Source organism: Hemicordylus capensis, chromosome 1 (assembly GCF_027244095.1).
Source record: "Hemicordylus capensis ecotype Gifberg chromosome 1, rHemCap1.1.pri, whole genome shotgun sequence".
NCBI lineage: Eukaryota > Metazoa > Chordata > Lepidosauria > Squamata > Cordylidae > Hemicordylus > Hemicordylus capensis.
Genome location: NC_069657.1, coordinates 331,062,280 through 331,081,962, shown reverse-complemented (window position 1 = coordinate 331,081,962; position 19,683 = coordinate 331,062,280). Strand labels below are relative to the sequence as shown.

At 44.8% G+C, this 19,683-nt stretch overlaps 1 protein-coding gene across 2 annotated transcripts in view; it reads right to left on the bottom strand.

Annotated features, from left to right (window-relative positions):
* NR2E1 (nuclear receptor subfamily 2 group E member 1) overlaps positions 1-19,683 on the bottom strand; it is a 51,208-nt gene that overhangs the window by 6,962 nt on the left and 24,563 nt on the right. For both annotated transcript variants that reach the window (XM_053295675.1, XM_053295590.1), the window contains exons 5-8: positions 18,871-19,017; positions 11,816-11,912; positions 11,269-11,418; positions 9,504-9,609 (exon numbers count right to left, since the gene is read on the bottom strand). In XM_053295675.1, the coding sequence (XP_053151650.1) occupies positions 9,504-9,609; positions 11,269-11,418; positions 11,816-11,912; positions 18,871-19,017 (500 nt within the window). The remainder of the gene's footprint in view (positions 1-9,503; positions 9,610-11,268; positions 11,419-11,815; positions 11,913-18,870; positions 19,018-19,683) is intronic.

Sequence of the window (19,683 nt, the reverse complement as noted above, 5' to 3'; positions counted from 1 at the left end):
CCATTTTTTAAAATTAAAAAATAAAAATAAAAATGGCCACCAAAAACAAAATGGCCACCGTGCATGCTCAAATGGCCTCTGTGAGGCCCTATGCCATGTCAGGCCATGCAGAGGCCATTTGAGCATGTGCGGTGGCCATTTTGTTTTCAGAAGCCATTTTTTTTAAAAAAAAACTATTTTTAAAAATGGCCACTGCACATGCTCAAATGGTCCCTGTGAGACCCTAGAGGCCAGTGGGGGAGGGGGAACCTTTGCAGACCCCCCTCCCAGCCTTTAGGAAGCCCCCCAAAGGGGCTACAGGTAAAAAAAAATTCAAAAATTTAGTATAATATAAGTCACTGTACACATATTCAGATTGGCACTATGTACAGAGAATCAGGGCTCGTGAATACTGAGCTGAACCTTATGAGCTAGGATTGTATTCATTTGCTCTTATTTTGCTTCTTGTGATAAGTGAGTTAAATGTGATGTCTTAATCATATGGCTATTAATGGTGAGTTTGTCTTTGAATCTGTGTGAAATCTGTAGTATTAATGCCCACCAGGAGTTCCTTGCTCTCTTTCTCTCATTTTAACTGTCTTTCTGAAATACTAGAATATATTCCAAGCAGTGACAAAGTTTACTCTGCATATCCTTTAATTCTTTTCAAAGTATCTGGGAAAAGTCAAATTCTCCATTTATTTTTAAAACTTATGTAATAGTGATGCTACAATGCATAGTAGAGAATTAGACAGGCACTTCTGTTTAGTTTTCCAAGTACATCTCCACATAGTATTTGGGTATTTCATGAGCCTCAGCATACTGAAATTTGTAGTTTTCCAGCATTTTTTGGTCTGGCTAAGTCCACGGCTAAATAGTTTTTGAAATATTAAAAGATTAACGAGCTTGACTTCTATTTTTCAGCTGATATTATGGTAAAGTTATTTGAAGGATGGGTGTCAGATGTTTGGACAGGGGGCGCAATTTCAATGCTTGCCCTATGCGCTATTTTCCCTAGATACGCCTCTGGTCCAAGTCCTGTCTAGTCCAGCATCCTGTTTCACACAGTGGCCCACCAGATGCCTCTGGGGAGCCCACAGGCAAGAACTGAGGGCATGCCCTCTCTCCTGCTGTTGCTCCCTTGCAGATGGTATTAAAAGGCATCTTGCTTCTGAGGCTGGGAGTGGCCTATAGCCCTCAGATCAGTAGCCACTGATAGACTTGTCCTCCATGAATTTATCTAAGCCCTCCAGGCTGGTGACTGTCGCCAGGGGCATAACTATAATAGGGCAAGGGGAGACAGTTGTCTAGGGGCCCACTGCCTTGGGGCCCCCCCAGAGGGAAGTCACATGACTGAATCCCCCAGCCACGCACCCACCTGGGCTTCCTTCAGTTGTATTCATCCTCCCAAATTGATGTGAATGTTAAGACCTGGAGCTACCAGAACAGCATGTCTTTCTCTAGTACTGTTAAATGACTTGCATCGTCCACAATTTACAAAACTTAAAAAAAAAATAATTTAGGATGATGTTCTATTGTGGCACATAGGGGTGTGTGTGTGTGTGTGTATTTATTATTATTATTATTATTATTATTATTATAAATTTTACTAGGCTTTTTGTTACCACTATTGAGCCTCATTTAAGATTTCTTTACTTCATGAGCTGAGCTTCCGTAAGGAGGGGGGGGGCCCATTTTAAAATCTTGTCTCTGGGCCCACTCTAACCTTGCTATGACCCTGACTGTCGCCACATCTTGTGGCAGAGAATTCCATAGGTTGATTATGTGTTGTGTGAAAAAGTACTTACTTTTGTTGGACTCCCTATGGCAATCAGTTTCATGGGATGACCCCTGGTTCTAGTGTTATGCGAGTGGGAGATACATGTTTCTCTCTCCACACCATGTATGATTTTATAGACCTCTATCATGTCTCCCCCTCAGTCTTCTTTTTTCCAGACTAAAAAGCCCCTGAGTGTGGTAGCCTTAATAAGGAAGGTGCTCTATGCTCCTGATCATTTTGGTTGCCCTCTTCTGAAACTTCTCAAGTCCTCTAATGTCCTTTTTGAGGTATGGTAACCAGAAATGTATACAGTACTCCAAATGTGGCCACACCATAGATTTGTATAAGGGAGTTATGATATTAGCATTTTTATTTTCAGTCCCTTTCCTAATGATCCCTAGCATGGAATTGGCCTTTCCCATGTGTATCTGGAAACAGCTCACACTTTCAGTGAGCTGTCCACCACAACTCCAAGATCTCTTTCCTGGTCAATAAGCAAAAGCTCAAACCCCATCAACATATATGTGAAGTTGGGGTTTTGTGCCCCAATATGTATCACTTAAAACTTGCTAGCATTGAACCACATTTGCCATTTTATTGCCTACTCTCCCAATTTGGAGAGATTCCTTTGGAGCTCCTTGTAACCTGTTTTGGATTTCAAAATTACCCTAAATAGTTTAGTGTTATTTGCAAATGTGGCCATCTTGCTGCTTGCTTACCCCAACTTCTAGATCATTTATGAATAAATTAAAAAGTCCTAGTAGTCCTGGGGGACCCCACTACTTACTTCTCTCTGTTTAGATAACTGTCTATTAATACCTACCGTCTGTTTCCTGTCCTTCAACCAGTTACCAATCTACACATGAATCTGTCCCCTTATCCCATGACTGCTAAGTTTTCTTAAGAGTCTTTGATGAGGAACTTTGTCAAAAGCTTTTTGAAAGTCCAAGTATGCTATATCAACTGGATCACCTTTATCCACATGCCTGTTGACACTCTTAAAGAACTTCAAAAGGCTAATGAGGCAAGATATACCTTTGAAGAAGCTATGGTGGTTCTCTTTCAGCATGGCTTGTTCTTCTATATGCTTAACAGTTTTATCTTTGAGAATGCTTTCCATCAATCTGACCAGCACAGATGTTAAGCTAACTGGCCTGTAATTTCCCAGATCCCCCGTGGATCCCTTTTTGAAAATTGGTGTTACATTGGTGTAACATTCTAGTCTTCTGGTACAGAGCCTGATTGTAGGGATGTTAGATATTTTTGCAAGGAGGTCCACAATTTCACATTTGAGTTTAAGGACTCTCAAGTGGCTGCCATCTGACCCTGGAGATGTGCTACTTTTTAATTTTTTCAGACAGTTTAGAACATCATCTCATGTCACCTATGTCTGACTCATTTCTTTAGCCTCTGTCCTGAGAATCTCGGTTCAGGCAGAGGTATACGCTCAGTATCCCCTGCTGTGAAGACAGATGCAAACAACTCGTTTAGCTTCTCTGTAATCTCCATATCCTCCTTAACAATCCCTTTCACTCCCTCATCATCTAACAAACAAACTGCTTCCCTAGCAAGTTGCCTCCTTCTGATATATTTGAAGAATATTTTTGTTATTTGATGCTTTTAGCTAAATGTTCCTCAAACTCTCTTTTCACCTCCTTTATTGTCTCCTTGCATTTATTTTGCCAGAGTTTGTGTTCCTTTCTGTTCTCCTCATTTGGGTAGGCCTTCCAATTTCTGAAGGAATTCTTCTTCATCTTTATAGCTTCCTTGACTTTACTGGTTAGCCATGCTGGTATCCTTTGGGACTTTGTGTAAGGACCTCTCCTCCCTCTTGTTATACATTCTAACTGGGCTTCTATTGTTGTGGCTTTAAATAAACCCCATGCATTCTGGAATGAAGTGGCTCTTTTGATCTTCCCTTTCAGTTTTCTTTTCACCATTTTGCCTCATTTTAAAGACGTTTCCTCTTCTTGAAGTTCAAAGTGTCTGTGTTAGACTTCCTTGTCAATTCTCTCTTCACATATATGCTGGATTTGATCACACTGTGGTCACTGTTCTCTAAAGGTTCCACAACACTGACATCTCACACCAGGTCCTGTGCACAACTCAGGATTAATTCCAAGACCACCTTCTCTCTGGTTGGTTCCATGACCAACTGTGCTAGGGCATAGTTGTTCAGTGTATCTAGAAATTTGGCCTCTTTTAACTTGAATGTGAATTTACCCAGTCAATGTGTGGATAATTGGAATCACCCATTATTACAGCTCTGTCTCTCTTTGATGCCTCCCTGATTTCCTTCTGCAACTCCCAGTCACTGTCAGCATTTTGATCAGGAGTGTGATAGCACATTTTTAGTACCACAGTTCCTTTCAGGCCTTGTATTGTCACCCACAGAGTTTCTGTGGAGGACTCCAGTCTTCCTAGGTTTTCTAGCTTGTTAAATCCTATGCCTTCTTTAACATACAGGGCTACTCTACCGCCCCCCGCCCCCCCATACACACCATTCGCCCCTCCTTGACCTTTCTATAGAGTTTATATCCAGGAATAACAGTGCCCTGCTAGTTCTCATTGTTCCACCATGTTTCCGTTACACCCACTATATCTGTGTTTTCAATAGCAACCAGGCACTCCAGTTCACCCATCTTGGCACTGGCATATAAACACCTATATGCTGAATCTCTTACCTGCTGTGAGCTATCTTTCTTATCGCCATTTGTTCTCTTTGACCAGCTAGCACAAACTTCTGTCTGCTCTTTACCTGGTTCAACTCTGTCTCCTTCTGGTTTATCTGAAACATTACACCCTTGCACCTTAGGGGATGGCATTTGCCGAACTGGATACTGCTCAGCTCCTGTCAGTTTTCCACTAGGCATCATTTAAAGAGCTGTTCTGCAAACCTTTTGATTTTAAGCATCAGCAAACTGGTTCCATGTTGGTTCAAGTGGAGCCCCTCCCTTTTGTAAAGGCTTGACTTGTCCCAAAATGTATCTCAATGCCTAACAAATCTAAACCCCTTCTCCCGGCACCACCATCTCATCCATGTATTGAGACCCCTTAACTCTGCCTGGCCCTACACTTGGGACAGGTAGAATTTCTGAGAATGATACCTCAGGGGTCCTGGACTTCAATATGCTACCTAGCAGCCTAAACCTTGCTCCCAGGGCCTCTCGATGGCATTTCCCAACATTATTGGTGCTGACATGCACCACAACAGCTGACTCCTCCCCAGCACTGCCCAACAGCCTATCTAGACACTATGTGATGTCTGCAACCTTCGCACCAGGCAGACAAGTCACCATGCAGTCTACACACAGGCCACAGTCCCATCTCTCTATACCCTTAATGATCACATTGCCCACTATTTTGAGCCCCCCCCCCAGAGGAGTGTCCCCTGTGTGAGAGGATATGGGCTCATCATCCACAGAAGGGGTTCATTTTAAGGGAGCATTTCCTCTTCCTCCGAATGCAGTCCTCCTACCCTGAGACCTCCATTCTCTACAAGACAGTAGAGAAGGCTGGGAGTGGGATGCCTCCATTACATCCCTGAAGGTCTCATCCATGTAGTTCTCTGAGCTTCTCCAGATCAGCCACCTTGGCTTTGAGGGAACAAACTTGTTCCCCGAGACCCAGGAGCTCCTTGCATTGAGCACACACCCATGACTTCTGCCCATTGAGCAGATCATCATACATGCAACTCTTTGTGCAATACACTGGGAAGTGCCCCATCCCCCACTGGCACTATACCTTCATGACTGGTTTTGTTGGCTGTTTAGAGTATTTGGAGATTGTTTGTTTGAAAGTTAGGTCTTAGTTGAAGCTGTCACCTATTCAACAGTTTAAACTTTCTCTCCTGAGAATATAAAAGAGGGAGTTGTACTTACTTTCTCTTCCTGCTGGACTCCTTGTGTTCAAGAGGGGCTCCTATCAAGCTCTCCCGCACACTTTCCTACTAAACTCCATGCAAAATTCCCATGATACCTGTTCAGTAATTCCTGTTCACTAATGTCTGATCACTAAGCACTCTGGCCCCCTCCTCTTATGTAGAGAGTAGACTTCAAACCAAGGCAACCAAGCTTAACAGGAATGTGGCCCCTCCCACCAGGTATGACTCACCTCAGCCCTAGATGGCTCCTCCTACTGTCTCTCTCCAGGCAAAAGAGAAACTGAAAGTCACACAGTCACCAAAACAAGCTCTAGCAAAACAACAACAACAACAACAACAAACCAAGCCCTGGCAAAAAAATAAACAGAGACAGACACACACACTGGGACTTTTCCCCTAAAGAGATATCAGCCCCTCAGAATCAACCCCTCCTCCTGTTTGTTCAATTTTTTTAAAAGTTGTTTTTTAAAAGAAAAGTTTGCTACCTTCTCCTTTCCCCTGAGTTAAGTCAAATCCAAGTCAAACGGAAGGCTGGGCTGTGGGTGTTCTGTTGCCTTTTCAGGTTAAGATTTGGGGGCTGAGCCACTACCACTAACATCTAGAAACATAGACCTATGCGTACAGAATGCAAGTTGAATTTACTACTCCAGATATAGTCTTGCTTCGACCTTGCTGATGAAAGAAGTATTGAAATTCTTGGGTAGTTCCTAATGGACTAGAGCCCTAAAACTGGATATACATGTAGTCTAAGACATTGGATATGAAGGGAAAAAATCTGAAGCATGGGTCATTTGTAGGTTATATCTTAAAACAGGGAATTCAAAACATACCCTCAAATAGGTACTGTAAGTATTTCCAAACCAGATGAAAAGTTGACATTTGGCACATATGAAGCCCAAAATGCATGTATTACTGCCACCCGCCCCCACAAATCTGAAAATTTGACATCTTACAACTAACAAACAAAGGTCATGAAAGCTATGTCACAACTGAGTCCAGCACAACAAGTCGTGGGGTGGGGGGATATACAGTAGAATGTGGGACTGAGGATTCTGTGGCTTCTTCCAACTTAGACTGGAGAGGTGGGTTAAAGATATAACTATGCTTGCAGAATGCAGATTTTAATTTATACAGTGTACACACACACACACACACACACACGAAAGAGCGTGAGCGCAAATCCTATGTCAGGGTTGCACAACTTTGGCCCTCTAAGTGTTCTTAGACTACTACTCACATCATCGCTTATTAGCCAGTGGCTGGGGAAGATGGGAAGGTAGTACAGCCACAGCTGGAGAACCAAAGTTGTGCAGCCCTGCCATATGTGCATATACAGTGACTCTTTTTTCTTCTGGTGAAAAGTAAATAATAAGGTGCAGCTCACTTGCTCTAGTTCCCCCTCATTTGATGAAACTAAGATGGCTACTAATATAGACCAACTAGCTGACCCCGCACAGCACTCTTTGGGGCTGGTGGTTACCTCTTTCCTCCCCCCACCTTCTTTGCACTCTTTGGGGCTGGTGGTTACCTCTCTCCTCCCCCCACCTTCTGCCCCAGTCACTGCTTCCTAACCGTGGCTGGCCTGTGCCGGGCCCAGCCGCTTCTCCTCTCCACCGCCGCTGCCTCCTGATCCCCCCCCACTTTCTTCCCCCCCTCCTGGGCCTGCTCTGCGGCATGGCACTGCTGGCTGCCTCTCACCCCCGCCAGGCATGGCGTGGCTCTGCCGCCCACCCAGCCGGGCCCTCCGCCTCTTCCTGGCAGCCCAGCTGCCACCTCACCACGGGGCCTGGACCCCCTGCCACTTCCTCACCGGCTGGGCCCGCACGGCTCCACCCAGCCAGGCCTAGCCACCTCTCTTCCCTGCCGCCGCCTACCAGGGGCGTAGCAAGGTTGGAGTGGGCCCAGAGACAAGATTTTAAAATTGGCCCCCCCACTCAAAGTCCAGGGCCTCCGCACACCCCAGGCCCCCAAGGATTTAAGTCTGATATTCCAAAATAAGTATGCTGCCTGGAAATACATTTCACTGAATACACACACGCACACGTCACAATATATAGTGATATACATTGAGTACTATACATCTGTTTTACTTTTAATGCCTAGAACACACTAGAAAGATGAATGATTAAAATGGGCCCCTCGCTGCAGATTAGCCAAGGAGACTTTCAACCATGCAGGGTGAGCCTATGTTTGTTTTCTCAGAATTCTGAACAAATTCAGTCAAGTTTGATTCCAGGAGGTTTTTCACACGGGGCTTTTAAAGCCCTATAACACACATCTCCTCTGGAATGGAGGTGCTGCATTCACATGTTGGCCAGATTTACCCTGAAGTCCCTGCAAGTTATTGGGGAGCAGTTCACACACAAGAAAAATAAAATAAAATAAAAGCACCACACATGCTTCACAGTTCTCACTCAGACCTTCTGGGTTGCAAAACAACTTGAACATAAGTGCATTTATAAATATATGAATGAATGAATAAAATTAATATAATACTGTTGCTTCCAGAAGTTTTTGTAATTTTCTGCCATGAAACAAGCCACTTATAGGACTTTTTAGATAGTTTTTTTTAAGCCAGCAAATTTTCCAAGCTGTTTAAAAATAAATATTCAGAGACTTCTCAGTCCCTCCCCCCCATATCAAAGCCCTATGGCAAGCAGATCCCTATATATCTGGGTGGGGGTGGGGGTGGGAAAGGTAACCACAAAAAGGAGTTCATACTACCTGGCAGCAAGGGGTCTTCTGCTGCAGAGAACAGTGGAGGCCTCTCTGGCTCCCTCCTCCTTCCTGGCTGGCTTGGGCCCTACTGGAGTTCAGGCTTCACAGAGGCCTACACGAGGCCTCCGTGGAAGCCCCGCCCACCCGCCAATCAGCTGAGAGGCGGGAGAAAAGGAGCTCTTTGCAGCTTGTCTGCTGCTGGATTGCCGGCCAGGAGAACAAGCAGGAGAGACGGCGAAGAGGGCAAGTGGCTGAGAGGCTATGGGGCTGGGCAGGGGGCAATGGGGAGTCACATGAGGTGCCTCTGGGGTGCCCCTCCAGGCAGTGGGGCCCCCAGACAACTGTCTCCCCTTGCCCTATCGTTGTTACGCGCCTGCCGCCTACTCCTCCCCACTGCCGCCACTTTCTCCCCCACTTTCTTTCCCCCCCTCCCAGTGAATAGGCCTGAGCCTGCCTCTGCCCACCAAATATCCCCATGCATCCCCACATCCGCACGCATTTCCGCTGCCACTTCTGCCTGCCACGCACTGGCTTAGTGAAATAATTATATAGATAGATGCTACCATGTTGAATGTCTCTCCACAGTATCAGTGCGGTTATACTGTCTCAAAATGAAAAGGGCATGATCCAGCCAAAGCTAAGCAATGTTAAATCCCATTGATTTCAAAAAGAGCAAGAACATGCTCAATTCTCCCATTTATAATCAATGGGACCTAAAAGTGCTTAACTTTGGCTGACTCATGTCATTTTGATTGTATTCCCCCTAAAACCCATCTGTTTAATTCTAAAAATATAAATTATAGCCAATGAAAGCCTCCAAGATTAAAATCCCAAACTAAACAACTTTGGTATTTCTTTAGCCCCACAGTTTGAGGCTGCCCAGAGAAGCATGTATTAAAAAGTGCTAATACTGTAATCTTATTGTAAAGAAAAAAGTGTACCTACAGACCTTCTTTTAAAAAAAAAAATATTAACTATGTTTCTCATAAGGTATCATTCACTTTAAAGGAGTTGCCCTTCCTTTCTGTTTCCCCATGATTCTGAAAATACTCCTTCCCAGCCCATACGTCCAGAAGGCATTAACTTAATGTAGATACAGCAAATTCAGTGGCTAAAAAATGCAGTCAAATCAAATGCCCTCACCTGGTATGAATATAGCTGTTGAGGGTGAGCTGAGCTTCATCTTGAAGAGCTGCAATGGCAGCAGCATTCCGGAAACTTCTCAGCTCAGAACCACTATGCGTAGGAACTGAAAAGCAGAGAGAGCACTATTCAATTATTCACCAGACTGGTTCAGTCCAGTCAGGGGTACTAAGAGAATGTCACTAAATTGCACTTGATTACCTAGCAAATTCACGGGAGCGCCTAAAAGCATCTCCAAGCATGCTGTGCCTTATGACATTTTACCATCGGGGTTGGTTTGCTTGTAGGCCACCCCAGTCTGAAATCTCATAGTGAATGGCTTTGTTGAGAAGAAATATAAATTTCATTAAATTTCCAGTAAGAAGAAATGAGTGGAACTTAGAGACCAACTGCAGATTTATTTAATTTTACATAAAAACAAGCATTCGTTTTCAGGGGCAACCACCCACTTCATCAGATGCTCCATTGGAACTGGGGAAGCACAGTAGAGAGGTCAGCTGAAGGCAGATAGAATGAAAACATTCCAAAGATCTTAAAGGGACAGAGATGATAATTTGATATTACTGAAATATTTTGATTGATTAAGTGTCGTCAAGTCAGTGTCGACTCTTAGTGACCACATAGATAGATTCTTTCCTACAGTTCATCTCAAATTGCCACTCAACTATTCTTCTGGATCAACAAAGACTAACATGGCTATCCACCCGCACATATCAAAATTTCAGTTAAGCAGATTTTCAGTTTGAAATTCACTTAAATTTCAGTTAAGCAAGACTGCTTCTAGCTTAATCGCACCTCCAAATGCCAACCAAAATGGAAAGATCATGTGTTCAATTCTACAAGATGCTCAAGCCTGGAGTTGGTGGACATTAAAGCAGAGAGATTTCTATAGATACGGAACAGTCTCCCATTCCACCCTTTATATGCTCACACTCTTCCAATACGGTGTGTTGGAGATGGAACCATGAAGAAGGCTGGGCTTGTTTGAACACGGAGTTCACAGTAGGACATGAAGGAAGCAGCAAGAAGGGTGGGCCCACACCATGTAGGATCAGACCATTTATGGATTCGACCCTGCAAATCTCTGCAGTGCAATGCTGCTCCTCACCCTGGCTGGGATGCCTATATACTGAATTCTCCAACAATCTGGAATATGCCTTTTGCTTTCTTGAAGAAAACAACCTGAATTATATGGAATTTTAAAGGAGGACAGTTCAAGGAGTAAGAATGGACACACACTTTCATAAGGGAATGTTTTCAATGCTGACGTCCCAGTTGAGCAGAGAATCTGAACAGCCACATAGCATAAATTGTTGATCTATAGCGTTCAGTGCAATCTTCTTTGGAGGCACAGGCTGACATCGAGACTAATGAAGCATTGGTGCTATGGGGAAAGAACTAGTGCTTCTGAAGAGTTCAACTAACTCAGCTCCATTGCTTATTTGAAGGGAGGGGGGCAAATTTTGACAAGTTCCCCTTCCCACAGAAGCACTCTGTGCTACCGAAAAATACAACCCTGAGGGTTGCACAGCCCTCAGGGATATATTTTCAGGTGGCACAAAGTTTCCTTGGGGAAGAAGAACTTGTCAAAATTCCCCACCCCCTCCAAACAAGCACCAGTGCAGCATTCATCTAGAACTCTTCAGAAGCACTGGTGTTAAACTAGTGCTCCTCTCATAGCACCGGTGCTTTGTTAGTTGAGATGTCAGCCAATATACTTGACTGCTACACAGCATATTGAAGATTGTTTTTATATTCTCCTTACCAGCTTTAAAAGTGACAATGCATTTGAGACAAGCAAATTCTGTAGCATCTAACCGAAGCTGTCTAAATCTAGCCACGACCTCCTGTAACGCCTGTATTTCTGAGATAATCTTATTCAGCTTCTGAGAATCTGTATTGTCACCGTTCATGCCTGGAACACAAACATGTGAAATAAATACGCTAATAAGCTGTTTGAAGTATTTGATAGATTGATTTCTGAGGGGTGGGGGAACTTGCATGTATCATAGCTATTCAATTGTTACTTTCCGAGATCCGCTTCCACACAAAACTGACTATATTGTAGGAAAGTTAGTATGAAATCTTCTCTTGGATGATAACAAACACAGTAATTTGCATTTAAATGACAATGCAAGCAGTCGTGAATGCAACAAAACAACATTATTTGCATTTAAATATAGATTTATAAATGACAGGTATACTCTATTGTTTGAAAGGGATTTGTTATTCTTTACATGTTGTCCTTTTTTTCAGCAATGTATTTTTATGGTAATTTCTATAACAAAGTCATTAAATTGTGCAATTCTTACCCGATACAGCCAGTAGAGTGTTAGCATCAACTGGAATGGCCCATTGTGCTATTCCTAGAACAAACAGTTCCCTCCAAGCATCTTCCAAAAGCATCAGCTGTCATACAATAGAGGTACGATATAACATGGTGTATAATTTATAGATTGATAAACAATTTCAATATGTAAATTTCTGCTTTTTAAAAAATGGCTTTAGAATGCCTGGACTGCTTCCTTCTTCCCACTCCCCCACTGGAATATTTTAGTGATGCCTTTTTCATTTTGCTAAAGAGTCCTGGGCATGCATAGATATCACAGTTATTATAGGCATACCATAATATATGTTTCTTTCTATTTTATTTATTTATTTATTTTGTTAGTTGATTTATATGTCATCTTCCAGTGCAAGACCCTCAGGGTAGTACACAATTTAAAATATGTTGGCATATGGCTTTGAAGTTGGAAGTGTGATACAAGCTTCATATAGGGGCACTATTGTATAAACAACACACACAACAACTCAGGGCTGTAGGAGGAACAGTGATCCCCCTCCCCACTGCTGCAGCCCTGCTGCTGCCACCTACCTGTTCAGGCTGAGCACCACACTCAGCCCCAACTCTGCACCAGCCACGCTCTTTGCACTGGTATCAGAAAAAAAGCTGATGCAGGGTGTGTGGCCAGCATCGAGGCTAAGATGTCCCACCCATTTCCCTTTTCCAACCAGTGAGTATGTACTCACTAGCTAGGTGCTGGGGAGCGGGGTGAGCAAGGTGGCTTCCACTTGGCCCTTGGACATTTGTGGCTGGGGGACATTTGTGTCTCTCCAGTCAATGGCAGCTATGCCACTGCAACTGATCGGTTGTATCCTGAGTGTTCAGATAGAGGCACTCTACGGTTCCTTCCATTCACAGAAGGAGAGTTGCGGTGCTCTGTGTTTAAACAAAGCATCTCCATGCAAATGCTTAACATATAACCTAATAGGTTTTCATACTCAAAAGCATGAAACGTGTACAAAGCTCCACTCAAAAGTCAACATCACTATTCTGGGCTCCCTCCCTCCCTCGGCAGTAGTCAGACCTAAGGTATAAAACCCTCAAGTCCCTCATTCCCTGGAAGGATATCAGAGATTCAAGATTATCCTATCTTTCTGAACTGCCGCTGTGAAATGGTTGTCCTCCATATCATGACTTTGACACTCATTCAATCCTAGAACTCAAAACCTGAACATCTTCCCATCCTGATGAAACTGATATTCTTCACCTCCACCTCCGAGAACAAAGAAGCCAGCTGTTCCCCCTTGCTCCTTCTAACCCTGCAACAACATAACCAAGCCAGCCTTCCTTGTTTTGATAACCTGGGAGAGCAGCACCAGGTTGCTGAAAGCCCTGACGCACAGCCCTGCACTTACCCCCTATGGTGCACTGGGCCCCCACCTGCCCTCCATGACACACTGTCCCTGCACCCGGAGACAGTGGCTGATGACAGGTGATGGAACCTCCCATCTTCTCCATCAGTGAATGGGGAGAATATGCAGAAACAAAGGAAGCTCCTCTCTCTCTCAACTTAGGAGTAAGAGCCACAGCCACATCCCACCCCAACTTACCAATGGGGATGAAGGATGGGAAGAAGAGGAACTTCCTGCCATTGCCTGGTCCCTCCACAGTGGTGGCGGCAGCAGCTCCTCCTCCTCCCACCCTCCCCACCAGTCAATATGTTTTCTCCCAAAGGCTCCTGCATTCTCCTGGAGTCCTCACGGGGGTCTTGGGGAGAAAGCTCATTGGCCAGTGTGGAAGACAGGAGGAGGAAGAGTGACCACATGAATTCCTTGGCCAGGAGATTTGTGTGGCAGTTTCTCCTTCTCCTCCCCTCCCCTCTGGCCTTTCAGAGAGCTGTTCTGCAGTGCCTCAGGGTCTCTGTGGGACAACTCCCATTTGCAGATGAGGGTGCCAAGCACAACAGTGGTGTAAGTTTATCAGCTGTCTCACACCACCACTGCCACCAATACTGGCAAGTTATACCTCAAGTATGAAATGGAATATCTGTCTTCTGGGTCACCCTAAGGCTACATCTAGACTGTGGCAATTGCAACAGTCAGATGTCACAGGCAACCCCTGGAGAACTTGGGGGTGCCCAGCTCCTCTCTTGCTACTCTGCTCCAAGGGTGATGCTAGGGATCAGCCTGGCGGAGTATGGCTTGTCTCCCTCTGATGAGTGTGGGCCTTTGAACAGCCTGGCTGACCTTGGAGCAGAGTAGCAGAAGGGGAGCTGGGCACCCCCAAGTTCTCCATGGGTTGCCTGTGATATCTGGCTTTTGCAGTTGCCCACAACACCCTACAACTAGCCTAGGTGTAGCCTTAGGGTGACTCAGCAGACAGATTTTCCATTTCGTTCTTGAGGTGTGACTTGGCACCATATTTGTGGTAAGGAAGTAATTATCCTACCTCACTCATAGCCAGATGAGCATCCAGTGGCATAGCGAGACCCCCGGGAGCCAGGGGACAAAATCTTGGCAGCCCCCACCATTGCATGCAACCCAGTGCCCCAAACCTCACCCCCTGCATCTGATGTCAAGCGAAAGAGGTGGGGCAACCAACATCTCCCCGCTGCTGCTCCTAAATCCTGTTGGCTGCCCCCGCCACTGCTGCTGCCACCCCTGCCACTCCTGCCCCACTGCTGCTTCTTATCTCGGCCACTGTGCTGCCGCCGGCAGGCGCTGTGGCTGTCGGGCCATTCCAGCCAGCCTGCGTGCTTCTCCAACTGAACTGCGTGCTTGTGCAGTCCAGTTATGGATGTTGCATGCCTGTGACATCATGGGCATAAAGGGCATAAAACTTCCATAGTCGAACTGCACAGGCACACAGTTCAGCTGGAGAGGCACACAGACCGGCCAGAGAGGCCTGACATCCACAGCACCCACCCCTGCCGCCACAGGGGTGACCTGCCCCGCTCGGCTCACCCCCACCCCCCAAAGGCCAAGATAAGATGCGGTGGTGGGACAGGGGCAGCGGGGAGGTCTGCTTGGGGGCCCCTTGGGGGCCCCCCTGACCCTCTGAGCCCAGGGACATTTGTCCCTGCTTGTCCAATGGATGCTACGCCCATGAGAGCATCCTTCTCTCTGCTGTGCTTGTGGCACACACTAGGAACTTAAGGCCTATAGACTGGCTTAGGAATAACTCCATGTGATTTGCAACTGAGGATACATGCACAGGACTGGACTGCAAACAGAATCATCATATCAGTACAAGCAGCTCCCTGCTGCCCCCCCCCCCCCCGTTGTTGACCATAATTATTGAAACAAGAATTTGCATATGATAGAAGGTGGAGAAGAGAAGAAAAATATTCAAACCGCTGCCCGCCATTCAGAATTTGGGAGAAGCCTAAACTTTGCAACTCACAGTTTGGTCTGTAAAATTCCAGAGAGGATAATGGTGCAATTAATGAAATCCTTGGACTGTAAAGGGCAGATTAATTTCGTGTAACAATTCATGAAACTTGCCTTTAATTTCAATTGTTAGATATGCAGCCAGTTCATTTAAAATGACAGGATAATCTGATTCCTGACATGGATAATAGGCCTATTTTACAAAGACATTTTCTGTGATAACTTTAATCTGCACTAAGCCATTCCTTATATATTGATGGGACTCTTGTTTCTGATTCCCCCCCCCCCCACCGCTTAGTCCCATTTTCTCAATAGGAATGTTCTTTTGGAGAAAGTACTATGGTAAAGCAAATGAAACTTCACCTGGAAAAGAAGCCATCTCTCCTGATAGTAATGCACTGGAAGGAGGGCTTCAGAGGAAGGGGAACCGTGGCTGGTTTGACCAGGCATTAGGCTTATAATCTTTCTAGCAGGGCTGGGAGGGGCTGGAGAGATCAGTGCTCCAAAAGCACTCCACACTCACTGCTTACATCAATGAACACTTGCACTTTTCCAGCAGGGGGGTGGGAAGGAATGTCCACCATTTAAACAAGTCAATGTAGGTGAAAAATAAAACAAAAACTGGAGGCAAAAGTTCCACTCCAACTCTCACGCATGCCAATCTGAACTAAATTAATTAAAGATGTAGGGTGGTCCTGATAAAGAGAAAGTTAGCTTTGTCTAAATGTGATTGGACTCAATGGGAGAAGGAAGTCATGACTAACTACCTTGAGTGCCATTGGTTTCAACAGGGCTTAAGTGGGACTTTGCCCCGGTTTGGATGCTACTGCAATTTGTCTGCAGGCGTGTGCAGAGTCCTGGACAAACTTGTGATGCAGCAGCAATCACGCAGAGGCATTAGTCTTTATGACTGGGTGCCTCCACATAGAGGTATATATGTTGCTGCCATGGTTGGAATGATTGCAGCCTCCATTCTTTTTTGAGCCATTGGGATGTGAGTGTGCAGATCTCAGAAGCCAGTGTATAGCCCCATGTGGAGGTACAAATAAAATCTCCATGTGACTGCCATTCAGTTTGGATCTACATCCTCTTGCAAGTGGCCATTGAGAGCCATCAGAGATCAGTCTGGCTTGGGTCAATGTGTTTCCATGAAAAAATGTGCTAGCCTAGAAATGGGCTGCAAGCATTACATGATGAACCTGTGTAGTTAACAATATCTATGACTTCACTGCAGTGAGAAAGTAACACTTGTGATTAATCAAGCTTCTTCTGGACTTCTTTTCTTAAATGAGAAGGTGTGTCATGATCCAGCTGGATAAACCTGAGGAGAGTCAGGGGACAAGTCCAATACTGAGGCACTCCTCAAGCAGACACATGAGCAACACCCACCAGTGAAGGGCCCAACAATCCTGCAGAGGACTGCCCAGAAGAGCAACATCCCAAACCTTGAAAGTCTCCTTGTTTTCCAGCCTTGCTATCTGGAAGGCAGGCAACCTTGCTACCTGAGCCTCCCTAGACCTCAGGCCCTGGCTTGTCCTCGTCCAGTCCTGGACCTCTTTGGGAGGAGGCCAACTCCATTGAGAGGACTACCTGCCCAGGTTCTGGAACCAAGCTTGACAAGGTGCTTGGATTGGAGTCACATGCCTAGAAGACACACCCACTTTCTTCCTTTTTTAAAGGAAAGTTTAGAAGTACACAATAGTATGTGAGTGTAATTTGTGTATGGAGCATGCACCACTACAACACACACCTGCACATTTTCCTCTTGTGCACACATACTTTGTTGCCTAGAGTCACATTCCAGGACATTTTGAAGCCTACACAGAGTGGGAGGAACTCCTCAGAACTGGAAATCTGACAGTGCTAATGCAGAAGTGTGTTATATTCACTGGTGAAGACTCAGTGGGGAGTAGCAGTATAGTCTATGGGAACCATCTTTGGCAGGAGGAGGAGAAATAGGTATGCTTGATCAGGGTCTGGGTTCTATTTTTATCTTTGTAATCTCGATCACTTTTTATATCATCTGTCAGAATAAAACTTATGCATGCTTTAAATTATTGAACTGCACAAATGTTCTTTTAGAACTGCCCTTTTGGGGGAACTGCACGCTTTGTGCCTAGTTGCACATTTTTTTAAAAAAGCTCTGCCTTCTTTCCCTCAAGTGGCCTCAACTCTGGATTTCTCTTGCTTTGGAGGCTTGTGAGGACTCAGCTCTCTGGACTTGTGGGGAAATGTACACTTTTTTGTAAGGAAAGGTATATAACAGCTGTACCTTGGAACCGTTCATTAGGCTGATCGTGTGGTTTAAATTATGGTATATTTTTGCAGTCCTCTTGTATTATTTTGTCTATATGTTTTTCAGTGAATGCAGTCCACCTTCCTACTGCAAGGCACGGCCACTAACCAGCAGCCCCAATCAGCTAACTAACTGCAGCATATGGTGTATCCCAGGCAGAGAGCAGGTGCTTTGCAGAAGGGTTCTTGCCATGCAATCAGGCTAGTGAGCCAAGTAACATACTACCCCCCAAAAGCAACAGTATCTCGGGAAACATTCTTAAAAGATCCCAAATTCGCTTTTCCAGGGGAAAATGAAGATCCCTCACATAAAACAAGTCAATTTAGCCTAAATGGCAGCCAGACAACAAGAAGAACTCATTCATCAAGGGCAATCCTACTGAAACACAACTCCACGCCCTGTCTCTACTTCTGTCAGTCCCTGGTGTTGGTGCCTTTCAGAGGAACCCCCTAGGAGCATACTAGATGTATGGAAATTCCTTAGTGTTCTATTTTAATATATTCCTTGGCATAGACCTGGTTTATACATGCAGCAGAATAAGATGGTAGGTTCCTGAGGTGGTGAAGTGGATTATGTCACTTCAGATGTCTGTTTCTGAATGTACTCCCTCACAAAAATAAAGAAAAGAATTATACCAGCAAGTACAACAAAAACAAACCCTGGGACATGGAACAAAAGGTTCTAATCCAGTTTGCTCCCTGTTCTGCTAGTTTTCTACTTGAATGGAGTTTTCCATGTAGAGCAGGGCTGCACATCTTCGACCCTCCAACTGGTTTTGGACTACATCTCCTATCATTCCCTAGCCACAAAAGTCAATAATCAAGGATAATGGGAGCTGTAGTCCAGCATCTGAGGGAGAGCTGAAGTTATGCAACCCTGATGCAGAGGAACATAATCCATCACCTGCAGTCTGTAGTGGTGCATTAATATATTAATAGCTAGATATGGAGTGATAGGCAGTGATAGGACTAAAGATGATTCCTCTGTCATCTTGGAACCATCTCCTGAAGTCCAGTTCTGAACACTGAATGTGGTTAAATTGCTAGCATGCAAATGCAACCATGGCATAGTTGGCAGGTCCTGACCAATTCGTCCCCCATCCAAGATGCCATACCTTTCATCTAATCACAGAAAAGCATAATCTTTAGGACTCGGAGGAAACAATATAACAGGGATCAAGCTACCAAAGGATTATAACTCTACTTGCATTTCTGTCATTCCTTCTGAGTGTCGAAAGTGCTTCACATGTATCATCTTATGCATTCTACTACTTTAGAACTGTACCATCTCTTTCTGCTGCATTTGTAGATCTGGCTTAAGATTGTCCTTTTAATCACATGGTCTGAATCAAACAAACCTCTTTCCTCCACTCTCTCACACACTAGTTAGAAAGCTCACCTGGTCTTGTAACGACAGAGTAGAAAAAGCTGGGACGCTCTTGGCCCATTTGATGCTCATGAAGAGAAGCCTTGCTGCCGATTCACACACAGATTCGGTAGCCACTTCATACAGATACATGGGAGTACCGCTGACTTCATGTGGATACTAATAATCAAAAGGCATAATAAGACAGTATTTGGGAATTAGTAGGCATGACAACTGTCCAAGACTTGGCTATTTTCAATTACTATTTAGTTTGTTAGCAGGGATCATCAAAATGGAAACACCAGACTGATGTGATCAGGAAAATTACTCAGAGTAGTCCCTGTGGCTGACATGCAGAGCAAGAATGCACCAGTGTAGCAACAGCACTTCCAACTGCACCGGTGCAATGAGGAAGTGGCAATTTTTGGTGTCCCCCTTTCCCCTTGAAGCCCTCTGTGCCATCCAAAAACATGTCCCTCAGGGTTGCATGTCCTAACTTGTCCTTTTAATTTCAGTGCAGATACTTTGAGTAAATTTCCTCATCATGTCAGCTACTAACAACAAAAACAATACAATTAACTATTGTGCAAACAAATAATTGCTTAAGGTGAACAATACCTGGTGTGCCACATTTCATGCATAGTCAACAGGTAGATCAGATAACTGGGGAGGCTGATGTTCAGGCTAGGTCTACACATGCAGCAGAATGAAGCGGTAGAAGGGACTGACCCATTTCCGACTGCAGATGTGCAATCGGATTTTGAACACACCCCTACATTAAAAATCCCCTCCAAGTAGGAAACAAGCATAGCAAGGAGAAAGGGGAGCTACAACCTTTGCCCCGAT